Source organism: Astatotilapia calliptera, chromosome 13 (genome assembly GCF_900246225.1).
Source record: "Astatotilapia calliptera chromosome 13, fAstCal1.2, whole genome shotgun sequence".
Taxonomy (NCBI): Eukaryota; Metazoa; Chordata; class Actinopteri; order Cichliformes; family Cichlidae; genus Astatotilapia; species Astatotilapia calliptera.
The window spans coordinates 6,617,669-6,635,010 of NC_039314.1; the positions used below are offsets into that span (position 1 = coordinate 6,617,669).

Sequence of the window (17,342 nt, forward strand, 5' to 3'; positions counted from 1 at the left end):
TTTTTGTTACCAGGTCCAATCTAGTTTATCTAATCAAATTACTCATTTGGCTCAACTGTGAATTGAATTTTCTGTCCTATCATCATTAGACGCAGAGGAGAAGGACAGGGAGGCAGGCATAATGAGGGCGGACGTCATATATGAATCGTAAAAAAAAAAGATATCTTAGCCTGTGCTGGTTGCTATGGAGACTACTTGATAAGGATTGGCTGTCTTCGATCTCACACCCCACCCTTCCCCAATTCCCGCCTCTCTTCACAGGAATGAGTGGGAGCCCCCAGATAAAAAGGTAGACACCAGGAAGTACCGCGCCGAGCCCAAGAGCATCTTTGAGTACGAGCCGGGGAAATCATCGGTGCTGAAGCTGGAGAGAACGGTATGCTAGCCTCCTGCCTGTTTCTCCCCCGCCCTCTCTCTTTCCCTTCCTCTCTCTGCCTTTGTGTTTTCATGTCGTGTGAGCTATTCCACACTCCACCCATCATGCGACCCCCGCACCCCCACCACCTCCACTGTGTCTAAGCTCCTGAGTGGCAGCTTCACTAACGGCTCGGCAGGCGACGTATGTGTAGCCACTACATTCCTTAAGGGTGTCCTGTTGCGGTGACAGACGATCCTGTTTGGAAGCAAGCGGAGTAGTATCACTTACAAGGATAGCCATTGTCTTCCTGTGTTCAGTTTAAGGTTATTGGGCTGAATCGGCTCGTGAGAGCATCCCGAGAGTCCCTGCACAGACACTAAACATTGATCCTGTGTGTTTACTAGAGAGGAAATGCAATGCTCTCTGTCTTATGTTCATTTCTCACCTGGACACTTTGTGATGAGGAAATGATGCAGCATTACTCAGTGTCCTTGAGAGTTATCTTTTGTGTCTCATAAGATTCAGGTGGCTGTTTTTATATTTCCCTCTTACATAATATTGAGGACATGGGAATATTCGGTATTGTAATGAAGTACTTAGTTGGTTATGTAATTGCTGTCTGAAGCCCATTTACATCAAACTAGTAGATGTTTTTAGGCAAGATCTAGCCTGATTCTCCTAATGAATGCAGTGCCAACCAGTGCATTCATTAGGAGTGTGCTCCAATTCATCCCGGGACAGGGGTAAAATAATGAGCTCTGTTGTTTTTAATTACAAGCTCAAATTGTTATAATAGAAGAATGCGCTTGTTAATGGAGGTGGTCATTTTCCTTTCAGTCCATTCATGTTACACAAAGTTGTGTTGTTCTCCATATATGACTACATTTCTGCGGATCAAGAATGAGTATGCATGTGTTGTTGGACATTATTTATCTGCTTGTTAATTAGATTAGAATAAAATTGATATGTAGTTCTTATTAAATAACAGCTTTGTGCCGGTAAAAGGCTTAAAGGACAGTTTTATATCCATTTGTATTTTATAGATAGTGTGTTATCTTTGGTCGCTGAAAGTGTTTTTCCTTTCTCCCTTCTAAAGTAGTAGACCCTGTGCACGAGAAAATGCTAACTTCCTGGTTTGAGACCGGATGTGGGGTTGTACATTTCCGGTAGCTTTACTTTGCGGTCAATCGCTACTGCGAAGATATACTCCACAATCATGTCCAAAACTCGAAAACGGAAAGATCGCGTTGAGTTACAAAGAGCAGAAGGTGGGAACACTCACCACTGTTGTGTCATAAAAAATCTAATGATCAACTTTGACGTTTAAAGAGTTTAGATCGATCAGTTGTTTACATCACTCAACACAAGCAGAACTGCATTACAAAATCAGAAGACACATCGTCCACATTCAGAAGCACATCTCTGTATAGTGACTGGTCTTATGATTTAAACAGGAAAATGTTCAGCATTCAAACTACAGGTGAAGAATAGTCAAACCAGATGTTTCCCCTTTATGTCGATATCAGCTAGTCAAGTACAGACCTACACAGCATGTCAACAAACCGTGAAAAAAAGCCACACAAAAAATGAATGATTGCTGGTAAGGGTTTCTATACATTAGTATTTACGAAGGGTATGTTGTGACTTACCTTAAAAATTACAGTGGTCTCTCGCTATAACGCGGTTCACCTTTCACCTCGCTGTTTTGCTGATTTTTAGTGCAAGTTTGCATGCTTTTGTTTTTTTTACGTCACATTGTGTCCTGCGTCCTGATCGCTGCAGACGATCTCCTCCGTGACGTCTCTCCTGTACAGTACAGAATCGCTGCATCGATCGCTAGCAGTGTGACTCCGAAGTGCAGTACTGTATGTCAACGATGTCGACGAAACGTTTTGCACCGTCAAAAAATAAAATTGGCTACTTGATTTCACCTATCGCTGGTTATTTTTAGAACATAACACCCGTGATAAACGAGGGACCGCTGTTTACAGATACTGAGAAATATAAAATTTGAATCCCTTTTCTCTTTTGCTCTGAGGCGTGGGGGAAAAAACATCGACAAGTCGATGAACATCATTTACAGATATATTGGGTAAATGCCCAAGACATCTATAGAAATGTAAATCGCCGCTTGATTCATTCATTTGCTAAACTTGTTTTGAACCATAAACAAGGCACGAATAGGACACCGGAAACAAAGCTCCCCACAGGAGTTTCCACACCGGAAGTAGCGTATGCTAAGTGCACATAGTCTATTGTATTTGAAAAGATGCAAAGTTGCATTTAGACATTCAGCAGAGGCTAACAATATGCTTCAGTGGTTAAATAAATGAGTAAATAACACTCAGAGTTAAAGTCATTTTCCTGTAAAATATCCTCTTTGTATTTCTCAGTGTTTTCTCTCTAAACTGGACCATAGCTTTACAGTGCAGACAGGGAAAACATCGCTGCTTGTAGTTGTACATACAGTTTGTGTATGTGAGTATTTTATTGTTGAAGGCATAATTTGACATTTTGGGCAACCTGTTGAATTGTTTTTTGCCAAGCCTTTAAATGACAAGATGTATACCACTCCATTTGTCAAAATATCTAGCTAAAGCTAGCAGGTTAGCATAGCACAAAGGATGAAAATGAGAGAAACAGCAGCCCTGCTAACACTTATGAAACGAAATAACTTGTTACACTTGTGTTCACTGAATTTAAAGTGTCAGAAATGACTTCTTTACTTTTTAAACAGCAGTTTCCTGGGGTCTCTTACTGTCTGTTTCCCGCCTTTGTGCTAAGCTAAGTGACCTGTCTGCTAGCTATTGCTTTATAACAATCTTCTCATTTTCTGCTTACCAAGAAAGTAAATTAGTAGCCTTCTAAGATCTTTCCTGAACTATTCAAATATCAACTTCAAAACAATACAAATCATATCTTTAATTTATTTGAGAGCACCTACAGCGTTGCTTGAAAATTGTCCTGTTGGTTAGAAACTGGCTCAGTCAAGTCAATGTTATGGGCTCATTTCCTCGGTGTGTATATTCTGTGCTGTCTGAACTGTCTTCTCTTTGTCTTTCTCCTCCTCTTGTTACCATGCCCCTAGACTCAGGATGTAAGTCCAGAAGATGTAGATTTAGAGAATGAGCCTTGGTATAAATTCTTTTCAGAGATGGAGTTTGACAAAGCGGTAAGTGACTGCTGTCTTCAGACTTGACAGCATGTTGTATTATATTTCTATTGCATGTGATAACATCCATGTTCAAATATTGTCTAAACAAACTGTATGTCTGTAAGGACTACGTCAGTTTCTCATCCCTCTTTTATTTTTTTCCCTGATCGTCCTATATTAAAACAGTTATATGGTAATGTGTGAGAGGACTTTTTCTTTCCTCTTATACTAAAATTACTGTCATGTGTCACATCAATGTGGATTAATAATACCGATGACTGATAAGCTTTAGTCCGTCTCTGTTCACTCCTCTTAGACTTTTTATATTCGCTTTTAAATTTCTAAAAATAATCAACATGTATAATTACCAATCAGGATCAAACTTTCCAAAGGACTTTATATAGCTACTGTCATCCTTGATTATCATATCATACACAGGACTTTTTCCTCAGGTGCATCTAAAATAGAAACAATCTATTTTTGTTCCTCTTTTAACAAAAAACGAGCATCTCAGCTTTTTATTTGCACCTGTGAGGCAGAGTGAGCATATTCTATTCAGACAGCAGAAAACAGTGGCCTTTATCCATGTGCAATTTCGATTAATAGTGTTTAAAAGTTCTGATTATTGATTGGGATCTTTTGATGTTTTGTGGAAGCACCCTGTTCTTCAATGTCTTAATCTCAGAACCCAAGAGAAATCCTTTGATGTGCATCCTGCCAACTAGCATACATGTCATAAGCCAGAGGCCTGGACTGGCTGATTCAGACAGAAGTCACTCTTCACTTGGAGAGGCTGCAGTCCAAACGAGCATCAGGTTCCAAGATAATCCCAGCCACTTCAGATAATAATTGCTGTTTGTCTGCTATCTTTACCAAAGGCGTGCAGGCAGTGATGAAGCAGTATACAGTGTCATGACAAATCCATGCCTCGGGCATTAGTTGGCACCAGACAAGTGTAGCGCTGGCTTCACACAAACAGATGTTGATTCTCCTCGCTCTCTGTCAGTCAGAGACACACCCTGGATCATATGAGGTGGCACCACTGGCTACGGCATGAGATCATGTCCTAGCATCAGCCAGACGTAGAGGCAGGCTCTCCTGTTCCGGGTTTGTGTATATGTGGAGGAGGTTTAGCGGTGGAGGCGGCCGTCTCTATCTCATGGCAGCCTGGATGTTTGCCAGATGAGCTCGGCTTGATGACTGGCTCCTGTTTAATGTCAAAGTCACTTCTAAAGCTGCACCTGGTATGCACAGCATTTGACCTTAAAGGGCCAGCCAGACACACTGGCTCATTGGAGTTTGATTGACATATCAGCAGTCACTTGGTATTACTGGATTAGAGATATGGAAGGAAGTCTCTAAAAATCTCAATTGTCTTCAGTTAGTTCTCTCTCTTTTTACTACTCCTAGAGTGCTGACAAGAAGAACCTCTAAGAAGAACTTTTAAGTCATTTTATATTATTAGGAAAAATGTTCCTAAATATAATAAAAGGTTTTTGATTCCTTGGTTTAAAACAAGGAATGGCCCTGCGACAGACTGGCGACCTGTCCAGGGTGTACCCTGCCTCTCGCCCTATGACAGCTGGGATAGGCTCCAGCGCCCCCCGCGACCCTGAAAAGGATAAGCGGAAGCGAATGGATGGATGGATGGTTTAAAACAATTTAAAGTCCCTTTTTATACAACAAGGCTTTGTGTAAATTCTACTTTCAAATCGTTACTTGTCCACTAGTGGCCACTTCTAGTCACTAAGTAAGAGTGACCTGTGTATGATTGCAGTGATGGCCCTCTTGATTAATAGTCACAAATTCAAGGTTCAACAAGAGCCGGAAAATGCATCCAGTGGCAGTCGTGGTCAAGCACTGGCTCATCGATATACATGTCTTGCGGGAACTGGAATTCCACACGTATCTCTGGTCAGGAAGAGCATTTTGGCCCCCTGTAACTGACATGGTGACTCCATCTGTCGAGCATATGCTGGCGTGAGGGCTGCTGCCACACTGTCTCAGCGCCGAGTTACATAGAGCCTCCCCCTATCACCTGACATATTCTAAAGGAGGCAACTCCGTAAGCCAGCCAGCTCATTGTGCTTTCATATTTAACCTATGTTATACACTTAACCTTTACCTTTAAGCATTTAGAGGAGGAGAGAAGAGGGGCGTGGAGGGCTATAACAGGCCATTCACAATGGGGAAGCTGTTTGTTTTCATGAGAGCATATCAACAGAAAACAAGGGGCTGGAAAGAATGGGATTCGTGTTACCATGACCCACTCACGATCGCTATTTTGAAAATGAACGCTGCCTACAGGAGTCTGAGCTCTGAGTAAACGGGGACACCTGTTAGGAAACATGCACATGAAATTCTGCAGAAATACTGTCATTGGTGTTCCACTGACTCACAGAGGCTTATATCCATGTCCATATAGAGCATTGGACCCTTGTCACAACATGTAGTTTCATCCTTTATGCATGTCTCTTCCTGTCAAACAATCTTCTTTTTTCCACTTTTATTTTACAAGCTGGATAAAAGCATTAGTCAGCTGTCACAAAATAATTGATGTTAAGTGATTTCAGTGTCGGATTAGTTTGAAAATGACCAGTTTCCACCTTTTATATAAAGAAAAGTTTACATAAACTGACACTAATCAGGCATCTTGTAAATAACCAGATTAAGATTCCATTCATTTACTCCAGATAAGCCCCGTGCTTGTTTCCTGTTTACTTTCCACTGATGCTGTGTGTGTGCGCGTGTGTGTAAGCCCAATTACCCTGGGGTGTCAGAGGACACCATCTTCTTCCTATCAGATACAAGGGGGGGATACAAGATGTGGTGGAGCAAGGAAGAGCCACTGATAATTCAGTGACACTTGTGTGTTCCCCAAGTCTACATGGAACATTTAGCTTTATAAATAGATCAGACTATAGACCTGCCAGCCCGATATGCCGTTCTTATAAAGACAGGCACTTATTCTGAAAGGTTATTAATGATCCTTCTGCCCTGGCAACTAAGTGTAAAGGCATGTTGTGGCAAATGAGCTGTTCAGAATGTTCCTTGTCTGGTCGTTGGTGTGGGAAGCGGACGCTAGGTCGTGCCACGGGGAAGTGGATGTGGCATTAACAGCAAGGCCGGGCTGGCTGGGGTAGGGATTGTGCAATCGTATTTGCAAACAACACTTGTGCTCTTATTCATAGTGCCCGTGTCACGTCTGTTATTTTTGCCTGCTGTGACGTCCGAAAAGAGGAAAGCAACAGAAACAGTGTGCTAAAATTAGTCTGCTGTAAACTATTCAAAATGTTGGTGCGACCATGCTGCATGAATGATCCCCCCCCAATACACCCACACCCATATGTTTTGGAGATAACAGCAGCTACTAAAAACAGCTACTCTTACATTTATTTAAACATTTCACTCGCTTTGTGCTTCACGTGGTGTTTCTTTTGTTTTTGCTCTCTGTCTTTATAACATAATTACCTGTTTCTTTTATAATATGTTGTTTCAGTGCATTTTTTTTTCTTTGACAAGTGTGTGAGCTTGAATATTGAGCGTGTATATATGTGTGTGTGTGTGTGTGTGTGTGTGTGTGCGTAATTTGGCCTTCTTGCACCACCAGCTGGTTAATTGTCCCTCGGTCTGGTCCAGTGATAATGAGAGCGACCCAATATCAGACAAAAGAGATGGCTTCACCGGGAGACAGCAGTTCATTGGCTGAGCCTGTGACAGCCCCCTCCACGCATGGGCGCCCCCTGACCGATGCACGCCCACCCACCGCCCCCCTCCCTTCCACTCTCTTTACTGCCGCTTGTTTCTCCAACTTGCATGCAGGCCAAAACACACGCTTGCTCCTCCATGCCAAGCCAGACCAGAGAAGCTCTGAAACCCGGGTGCTCGAGACAGAAACGGCAGAGCAGCGAGTGAACGACAGAGAGGAGGAGAAGAGAGAATCTGGCCACAGCTAATGCTGCTGCCTCTATTCTAGCTGGAGGAGACCTTCCTGTGGATCTATCAATGACTTCTTTGTTTGGTTTGTTGCAGAGTGCCCCCTCTTTCAGCCCCTTGGAAACAGCCTCCGACCTGCAGCAGTAGTAAGTCGATGCCTCTCCTCCTTATTTTAATGTTTGTGCGTCCTCCTTCCAGTGTGTAGATTATTATTTAAGTCATCTTATGGGTATAAATATCAATGAGAGATTTCTCCACCCTGGTGAGGTCGCCCGCCTACAACCGGGAGACTCCTGCTTCCTGAGGAGATCCTGTTAATAAGGCAAAAAGCCACCAGAACAGTGTGTCCTCTGTCCGTATTTCTTTTTTACGGGGGTGGTGGTTGTGGTGTCGAGACATGGCTGCTATGTGGGGATTTATTTAAAGACAGCAACCTGGATGTCACTGGGATAGAGGGAACTTGCCCAGCTGCTGCATAACTCAGAAAACCGTTATGTCCCTTCCAATGTGTGCACAGAACTAGGATGAGCAACTGGATTATGAGAGTTGACGTTAGCTCACATTAGGACAAAGCTTTTGATCATTTTAATTTTGTCTGGTGATACTGGCATGCTGTCTTTTCTGTTTGTGTAATAAAATGTTAGGAATTTAAGTATGAGTAATAGTCACTGTCATGCGCTTACAGTCCAGAAGTTTCCATCTGCTACAATCATTATGTCATCATGGCCAAGCATTTGCAAAAGACATTCGTACCCCGGCTTTTTAATCCACTGATTTGCTGTTAATTTGAAAGGAAGAAGTGGTTGATGAAAGCCGAGTGGAATTTCACTCACCCAAAGGTTTTCAAGGGAAACCTCAGCTCATAAACTGACTTCCTTCAAAGGCACATATGTTTATGGCAGTCCTCTTTTTTTTTTTTTTTTTTTTTTTTTTTGACTCTGTCTGAAGTTGAAGACTTTTCAAGAGCTGTGTGTTGCCCAAATAGCATCATTAGGCTCACGCTAAGCAAATTTGTGTATGTTTTGAGGCAGCACAGCACATGGGAGTGCGTCTTATTCTCTCAGAAATAGATTCATTAAAACTGATCTAATGAACGTACAAAAGAGAAATTTGTCATGATGGAGCAGTACGTACACAGTGACTTGCATTTCATGGAAATCCTCATCATTCCAGATAAATGTGTTACTGTTTTTAACCTGCAGGAAGTGTTGCTGCTTTTAAAGCGTCACAGTGGTGTCTGATTTTCCTTGAACCTTCCCTGGAGATTCTTCTTCTTCTAAATCTGGCATGGCTCCTGTACTGTACATTTCCTGGAGACCGTTTATGTGAATTCTTGCAAGTAAAGTAGAGCCAACGTGATTTTAATGGCTCTGTATAGCCAGCAGCGCACTTTTTTTTTTTTTTCTCTGACAGCTATGAAAGAGCTTCTTGTTGAGGTATTCGCAAGTATGTAAAACTTTGGCTTGGCAGCACTGCAGATGTTAAACACTATGGTTTGAATGGGTTTTTATATTACCAAGATGTTATTGGCGACTACGTCTCTTTAAACGGGAGGATTGTTTGTACAGAGAGAGAAGCAACATGAGTAACACATGACAGCATGGGAAAGAGAGTTAACCTGAGAGTCTTACAGGTGCATGGCAGGGGCTGATGTACCATGTGGGAATGTTCGGAGAATATTTATAGAAATCTCTGCTGCTGGCCTCTCTAGAATGCCAAGATATCTGTTGTAGCCAGTGTCTTCTCTCAACATCAGCCTCCAAATTCAGCCTTTCTCTCTCCCTCTCTCGTTTAGCTTTTTTCTGTTTCTGGTTATTTCGTCTCCCACAAGTCTGCAAAGACAGGAATTACCTCAAGATATGCTAAATAAGAACCATATGGCAGCCCATTACCCAATTTGTGTGCCTTTGGCTATCATAAAAACATTCAACAACAGCTCTTGCTGAACGAAATTGACTGTGTTTAATTAGCTGTCTGCGTTCCTGTGATTTGCTGTCTAGCTCCTCAAGCAAGTCTGGACACAGCGAGGTGGAGAAGGACAGAGGATCATCTACTGATGAGCCTGTGGCTCCAGAATGTGACCGTCATGTTTACAAGAGTGTCCTAGAGGGCGGCGATATTCCCTTGCAAGGTCTACGGGCTCTAAACAAGCGCCCCGGCAGCTCCTCCTCCTCTAAAGGTAGGATAGCAGCTACTTCACATATGTGGCCAGTAAAAAAAGCAGGTGTGTGTATGTTTATGTATGTGGACATGGTAGACAGTTCAGCCGGCCTTTAAAGGCTTCTCCTGCCGAGACAGAACCAATCAGTTAGAGGCGGTGATGCTGGACCATTCAAATCATCAGACAGGGATACATCTGTTTCTGTTTACTTTTATGTCGGAATTCACACATTTTCCTTTGCTCCCAGACCACACAGCATTGGCCAATCACCTCACAGCATTCATTTCCCCCAGAAGCTTTTAATGCCATGGATGTTTTCATCAAGCGTGTACTGTATCTGCTTTGGAAAACTCACGGAGGGAGTGAGGTTGTCTTGTTAAGTCGATGGAAGCTAACCTTGGGGCTCCCCCACCCACCCACCCTTGCTCCAGTTGTGAGCTGCCAGTCGCTAGGCAGGCTTAGGGCAAGACTCCAGAGCGTTCCAGCGCCAGGGAGCTAAGGGCCAGTGAGGGGATGGACGAGGAGATACGCGTGAGATAAAACGAGCTCTGCTCTTCACAACCCAGCCAGACAGGGTTGAGATAAACAGAAAGGACACAGAGGGTGGGCGGGCATGAGGAAGTCAGCTGTCAGTGTGGGGTCAGAGGCTGGAATGCCTGCGCACATGGCTAGAGAGAGAAACACTCAGGTGGAGAGAAGAAGAGATGTAAGAAAAAGAGTGTAAGAGGCAGTTTGACCCAGTACATGTCAGTACATTACATTAGGGATATAAGCAGATTATAAACTGCCCACCAATACTTAAAGTTTGGTGTATTTTCCATAAAATATGACTGTTACAGGAATCTTATAAAAGAAGAGCCATTTACATCTGCTGTTCTGGACCAATTTGTGTTGACTTTTAACCATTTGAACTGTGGTAAATAAATTTGGCTCTCCAGTCAACTGACTACCACACTCCTGTTTCACCCTCCCGCCTGAGGCGCCACCTTGATCATTAGAGTCTCTTTCTATTTAAGACACAGAAGGTAGAGTGTAGACAAGCCCGAAGACATAACCAAGTGCAAGGAACACTTCATCATCATGTGTTTCTGCCTTGCGCTCTTAAAATAAAATTTAAAAAATATCTTTGTGTTTCAAAGAACAGAGCCTCCTTCTGGGCTTTTTTTTGTGGGCTGAATGGTAACTCTTTACTTGCCATATGACTTGGATAGTATATCAAGTTAACGTCCTCAGTGCGTGTGTTTTTCCTGGCAGATACGAACACGACAGATTGGTCACTCATGCTACAGAAGTGGCTCGCAGCATGCGAAAGCGTTGTGTCATTTCCCAGTGCCATCTGTAGTGCTGTCACAAGCTTAGTATAGCCAGGAACTGACATGAGTATTTCTCATAGGTTTTCATTTTTCACTGTGCAGGTCGACTCAGAATAGTTTTGGGGGGGTTTTTTGGTTTTTTTGTTTGGGGGGGTTGCAGCCGTGTAGGAGGAGCGGTGTATTAGCACTGGTGCCAGCAGCCATTTATCACTGTAGACGTCTGTGTAATTGCTAAAAGGAGAGGAGATTTGTGTAGGAGGATAACGCAATGGAGGATAATTTTACTGCTTACTGGAATACAAATAGATAACAGAAAGGTTTTGCATTCTTCTTTGTTTGTTTTTAAAATGTCAGTTACTGTAGTCCCTGTTTAGTGAGTCCTTTATAACCTCCGACATCACATAACATTTCACGTTATATTACGCTTTTGATACTTCCTGTTTCACTCATTATGTTGCTGTTCGCAGTGATACTGATAAACGGGGAATCTGCTAGTTCTATCTTTGTAAAACTTTATCCCCTGCTGCAGCACCATGTTTTTTAGCTTTTAGCTTTTTAACAGTCATATATTACTTGATGCACAGTGCATCAAGTCTGATTCCTCTTCTCATCAACTTCTGATGGAACTTGGTCTTTATTTTAGAACTGTGCCTGACTGTTTTAGTGTGTATGTGTGTAAACCTGTGACCATTGTAATCTAATATGTTGTTTATTCTGTTGTCCTGCATGCTTGCCAGTGGATTATAAAGGTGGGAATGGCTATATAATTTCACCCTGCTCCTCTGTAAATAGTCGATCGAGTCTTGCCAGTAATGCAATAGGTAACCAATGTAAGAGTAAGAAGCCTCTATCTGCTGCCAAAGCCTGCATACCCCAAATCCTGCCCTCTAAGTTTAAGCCCAAACTGCTGCCACCCTGTGGCAACAGTAAGGACAGCAGGACTAAAGATGCCAGGCACCCGAAGGCCCACAGCTGTGAGGATATCTACACGGGGCAATGTGACACAGACTGTGCTGAAGCGGAGGCCCAACATTCAGATTCTAGGTCCAGCTGTGGGAGTGAGTGTGGCGATGGTCTCAGAAATGTTTCCCCTGCAATTAGGAGAAGCGCATCAGATTTTTCCAGCCTGTACAGGACCATGCATCACATCCAGCGGCCCAGCTCGACCGGCTGCAGCCCACACGGCAGTGTCCGTAGCCTGACCTCGCTTTTTGAAAAACCAAAGGACAACGGGGATGAGAGGTCAGAGGCAGATGATGGGGGTAGCATTCCACGGGATACTGTATCCTCACGGGTCAACGAGTTTGAAATGATTATCCAGCGCTCCACCTCGGCTCCCAGCCGCTCCTCCTCCTTGCCCATCCTGCACTCCAGCCACAGCCACAGCCCCAGCCACAGCCCTGCCCACCTCTACATGGCCTCTGCAGTGTCAGCAGAGTCCCTTTTAGTGGCCAACAACACGCAGGCTGATGTCTGCAACCTGGACGAGCAGGAGGCCAAGAGCTCTGGGGAGGAGGACATGTCACCAGAAAGTGTGATGGTGGAGGAGGCTGCTTCGTCCACTGAGGACAGACATGACAGCAGAACTGAATCCCCCTGTAACACAGAAGCAGAAGTTGAACAAATCCTGAGAGAAATTTCCCCAGAACTAAATCACCAAAACATCAGTGAATCAAAGAGCCCCTCAGTGATGCTTACAGCATCTCCTCCGCAACACAGCCATCTCCACCACCACCACCACCACCACCTCCTGCACCACTTGAACAATCAACTCCTCCTCAAACCCAGCAAATGCAAAGGCTCTTGCCCAGCTTCCTACACCCGCTTTACCACTATCCTCAGGCATGAGAGGCAGCAGGCCACGAACCAGCAGGAGAAGCAGCCACCCACAGAGAAGAAGACCACACTACCTGGAAACCTCTTCCTCATGGGCCCCGCTCCCTTCAGGTTACGGAAGAACCCACAGTCCCATCAGACTCGGAGGATGTTGTTAGCCACCAGGGTGCCAGCGGGCACCCAGAGGCCTATCAGTCTCTCGCCTGAGCTCAGACCTTCCATCCCTCAGCGTCTGTCCTCCCTGGAGGTTCTGGAGAGGCTGAGTAACGGAGAGGAAAACAACACTGGCTACCTGAGTAACGGGCAGGGCTTGGACGCCAACGGGAACCTACTGCAGCCGCTGGCAGCTCACCGCAGAGGTGGCTATCTCCATCCCTTCACCACTTGTCACCCTCCCTCCCTGTGTGGTCTTTCATTTATCTTGACTCTATCTTCACCTTGTGTCCCTTTTCTCCACAAAGCAATGCCACCACCTTCCATCTCCAGTCTGTGTGGTGTGTTTACAAAGTGACAGGGAACTCTCCATTTCATTATGAGTGTGCTGTTCGGTGCCCTTCCATTTCACTGTCAATGAGTATGGTCCCACAAATGCATCAAAACACTTCAGTGACTGTAGGGGAGGTTCAGGAAGCTTTTGGTAACGTATATAATCCCTGGACATCAGATTTGAGTTGTTTGCATGCTGCGTAGGTCTGCATAGGCATTACATCAAAAACAAGCAGTATTTTATTATATTATGCGATGTAATGTTAAACTTTGAATGCATTACCTTGCATTGAAATGCCCATCCTATGTAAAAGCGACATTTCTAGGAATTGACTCTGATATTTAGGCATTTAACAGAGCAAAGGCTTTCTCAAACTGATGTCTTATTGTGTCCATTTTTGTACCCTCTCTGCTTTTTGGGACTGTCCACATCTACCATGTTTCATTCCTTAGCCTGTCAGGATGTTTCCTGCTTTAACTTATCTCATATAACAGATGCTACTCTGAGCATCTGATAGAAAGCCTGAAGCATTAACAGCTGTTTCTTGTGGCCCTCACTCGGACACAAAATGAAACATCTATGGTGGTACGGCGGTGTTAGCAATCCTGAAAGGATTCTTTAGTAAAATAGTGGATGCTGGTTGGTCGATCAACATCAGTAAAGTCATGATGTCACATTTATTTATTTTGACCATGACACAGTAGGTTACATTGTTTCTTTCCTGCATTTCTTTTTTTCTTTGTCATGAACACACATTGGGTCATTCTGTGTTCATTCCTACGTGCATGCAGGATTTTTCTTTTTTTAACGTGCGTGTGCTGTTTGTTTTAGTGGTGCAAAAATAAAAGATGTTTATTTAAATCATGCATGGTTATATTTTTTGTATTGTTTTGAGATTTTTTTTCACTTAAATTGAGAGTTTTCTGCAATACCATCTTCTTTTGTTTGAAAGCTGGCCTTGAGGTGGTCAGTGAGAACGCTTCACGGGATAATCGCCTCACGGTTTCTGTTTCAGACTCCTCCCCAGCTCACGGAGAAAGCCAGGATGAAGTTTTGAGGAGGCGTCATGGGGACAAAGAGGTGAATTTTCTTCAACTTTAATCCAGACTTTCATAACTGATGCCTCTCAGTGCAAAATTCATGAATTAACCCTCTGAACACAAATACTTTGATAAAGATTATTGTGAAACATGAGTGTTATGCCTAACAAAGGATCTGTGAATAAAAGAGTAGAGACCCATATCTGGAATGTGCAAACAGTTCAGTCTGGTTTCCTGGCAGAAAATCTTGGAGGAGCAGCGGCGGCTGAAGCGGGAACAGGAAGAGGCTGACACAGCATCGAGGCGACACACGAGCATTGTCCCCACACACCACCAGTTCATCACCAACGAGCGCTTTGGAGACCTGCTTAACATCACAGATAACACAGAGAAAAGGAAATCGGGCATAGAGGTACAATGCACGGCAGTGTCTTATCCTTGTGTAAGCAGGAAGAAAGACGGCAGATGCTTTGTCACTTTGTGAGTCAGGCTGTGGGGGGAGGTCTCTGCAGGCACAGATGGCTTTTCCACTCCTGGTCAAAAATTCATGATAGAAGGCAACATTTGACCTGTTTATCACTGGAATATTTCCCATATACATTTTGATTCAAGTTGCAGAGTGGACTCAGTTTACCAGCTATACGTCCAGAGTGGCAGGGCATGCATGCTGTTTCGCACATTACACACAATAGCTTCTAACTGAGCATGCCCCCGAGGTCAAGTCATCCTTTCAGTCGCAAACATATCATTCTTCCCATTGCTAGAATATTTATGTTCAGAGAGGCCAGTGCAGATTTACAGCTAACAACAAATTCCAGGAAAAGCTTTTCTTAGCGCACATAAATGCCAAAGCCCAGAGAGCGTAGTAGCCAAAAAGAACAAAGATGGAGGCATTTAAGGTATTTAGCCTTCAGGGAAATTTTCACTCACTCAGTGCGATTCAGAGAATAACACTGGTGTAGCTGCTGCCAAATAGTAACAGTCACAGACGTTTATTTTTGTTTTTATATATCTACACAGAAAACGCCCGCCATGGCTCGCTTTGACTTCAGAGCAGAAACTCTAAAGTAAGTGGAAATTATGAGAATTTATTTTTTATAGAAAATACCATAAATGCATTGAAGCTCAAAGCAGCAGCAAGGATAACACCACCAATGAGTTAAATATTTGCCTAGTGGACCTTAATTAAGTAATTTTAAGTAATATTTTTAAGTAATATTAAGTAATTTTTTCAACTTTTAATAAAGTAGTGCCAAAAAAATGTAACAATCACAGAAAACTACCATTTGACCGTGAAGTGATGCTGTATATTCCACCCATGTGATCCTCAAAGCGTCTCAATCTTGTTACACTATGAGAGGTTAATCTCTAAATGTGTGTTGGTTTTGTATTTTCAGGGAGCTGCCATTTCAGAAGGGAGACATTGTGTACATCATTCGACAAGTTGATCAGAACTGGTATGAAGGTGAACATCATGGAAGAGTTGGTATTTTCCCTCGAAGCTATGTTGAGGTATATTGCCTGTTAATGTGTGTTATTTGTGACTCATAGTTCATATCTTTTTTAAAGCATTTCAGAATCGATTCTTTTCACAATTTATGCCCTATTTTATATTCTTGGTTGGTCACATTTGGGTTTTTTGTCTGCTTGCACAGCTCCTCCCCCCCACAGAGAAAGCACAGCCAAAGAAAAGTGCCCCAGTGCAGGTGCTGGAATATGGAGAAGCTGTCGCCCGCTTTAACTTCACTGGGGACACAGTTGTGGAAATGTCCTTCAGAAAGGTGTGACTTAATAAGAGTTATTATAAACTATTAACTAGCGGGTTTTTATTCCCTTTCTCTTTTAATCCAAACAAGGATTTTTTAAAACCCTGATTAGTGGATCTGCCTGTGTGTGTTCAGGGAGAGAGGATTACACTGATTCGCAGAGTTGACGAGAACTGGTATGAGGGCAAAATTTCAGGCACCAATCGTCAAGGCATTTTCCCCGTCACCTATGTAGAAGTTCACAAACGACCACGGGTCAAAAACGGGGTGGAGTACCCGGATCCACCTGTCAGCCATTCACCTCAGCGCAGCACCAATGCTTCACCACAGGTAGGGACTCAAACACACTGATCACTGAGCAATTTCTCTTACCACCACCTCTGTGTGCTTTTAATATCCAAAAATGATTTTCCTTCTACACACACCTCGACGCCCACCTTTTAATTTGTGTTGTGTAGAGATTTTGTCTTTCATTTGCTTTTTCTTTCTCTTACCCCTCTTCCTCTCTCTGTCTCCATCATGCCCTAAAAAGCTGTACCGTAATCGTCTGACCACCTCCCCTCTGCCTCTCCCTCGCTCCCCCCGCCGCTCTGTGTCCCCTGAGGTCCATGCTGTCTCCTCTGAGTGGATCTCCCTGACTGTGGGAGGTGGGAGTCCCCCTGCGGCTCCCACTCCTCCGCTGCCACCACTGCCCACTGTGTCATACCGTTGGGGCGAATACCTGCCCCCACCTTTCTCTGCCAGCCCCGTGCCTCCCATCACTGGCAGCCCATACTGCGTCTCCCCCATGGCCTCCCCATCCGCCTCCCCTCTACCCCCGCCTTACCCACCCAGACCCAACTCGACCACCCCCTCCCTCACATTTACCCCGCCTCAAGGGGAGGACTTCCTGCTCTCTCCTTCCTCCCCACATGTGTCACGTAGTGTGAGCCCCAGCAGTGGGCCGGTGCTGGAGTGCTGGCTGAGGGGGGAGAAGGAATTGACAGAGGGGGAAGGCGCAGAGGGGGACAGGGGCCGCGCAGGCCCGGGCAGCAGGCGAAATAGCCCTGCAGAGGTATCTTCTGCATGGTGTGTGGTGTTGCATCTGAAGTTCACTCTGGAACACAGGCTTATGCCACAGTTTGAGACATTAAAGTAGATTTTCTTGAGTACTGACGCAGACATTTTTGTGGAGAACTAACTGGTAGATCTGACCTGAAGGTGATTTTAGCCAATAGCTGGTTTCAGTTTTAAAGACAGTAACTGAACTGGTCACTTTGCTTACATATGCAAGTCTGCATGGTGTTGTGTG

At 44.0% G+C, this 17,342-nt stretch overlaps 1 protein-coding gene across 10 annotated transcripts in view; it reads left to right on the forward strand.

Annotated features, from left to right (window-relative positions):
- Nucleotides 1-17,342, forward strand: part of sorbs1 (sorbin and SH3 domain containing 1) — a 42,176-nt gene that overhangs the window by 19,863 nt on the left and 4,971 nt on the right. For 7 of the 10 annotated variants that reach the window (XM_026189028.1, XM_026189027.1, XM_026189020.1 and 4 more), the window contains 12 exons: nucleotides 262-376; nucleotides 3,447-3,530; nucleotides 7,545-7,594; nucleotides 9,449-9,627; nucleotides 11,660-13,117; nucleotides 14,261-14,325; nucleotides 14,527-14,697; nucleotides 15,306-15,352; nucleotides 15,683-15,797; nucleotides 15,941-16,066; nucleotides 16,187-16,381; nucleotides 16,584-17,105. In XM_026189028.1, coding sequence (XP_026044813.1) covers nucleotides 262-376; nucleotides 3,447-3,530; nucleotides 7,545-7,594; nucleotides 9,449-9,627; nucleotides 11,660-13,117; nucleotides 14,261-14,325; nucleotides 14,527-14,697; nucleotides 15,306-15,352; nucleotides 15,683-15,797; nucleotides 15,941-16,066; nucleotides 16,187-16,381; nucleotides 16,584-17,105 — 3,127 coding nt within the window. The remainder of the gene's footprint in view (nucleotides 1-261; nucleotides 377-3,446; nucleotides 3,531-7,544; nucleotides 7,595-9,448; nucleotides 9,628-11,659; nucleotides 13,118-14,260; nucleotides 14,326-14,526; nucleotides 14,698-15,305; nucleotides 15,353-15,682; nucleotides 15,798-15,940; nucleotides 16,067-16,186; nucleotides 16,382-16,583; nucleotides 17,106-17,342) is intronic. The other 3 variants (XM_026189025.1, XM_026189029.1, XM_026189030.1) reach the window with 3 other exon arrangements.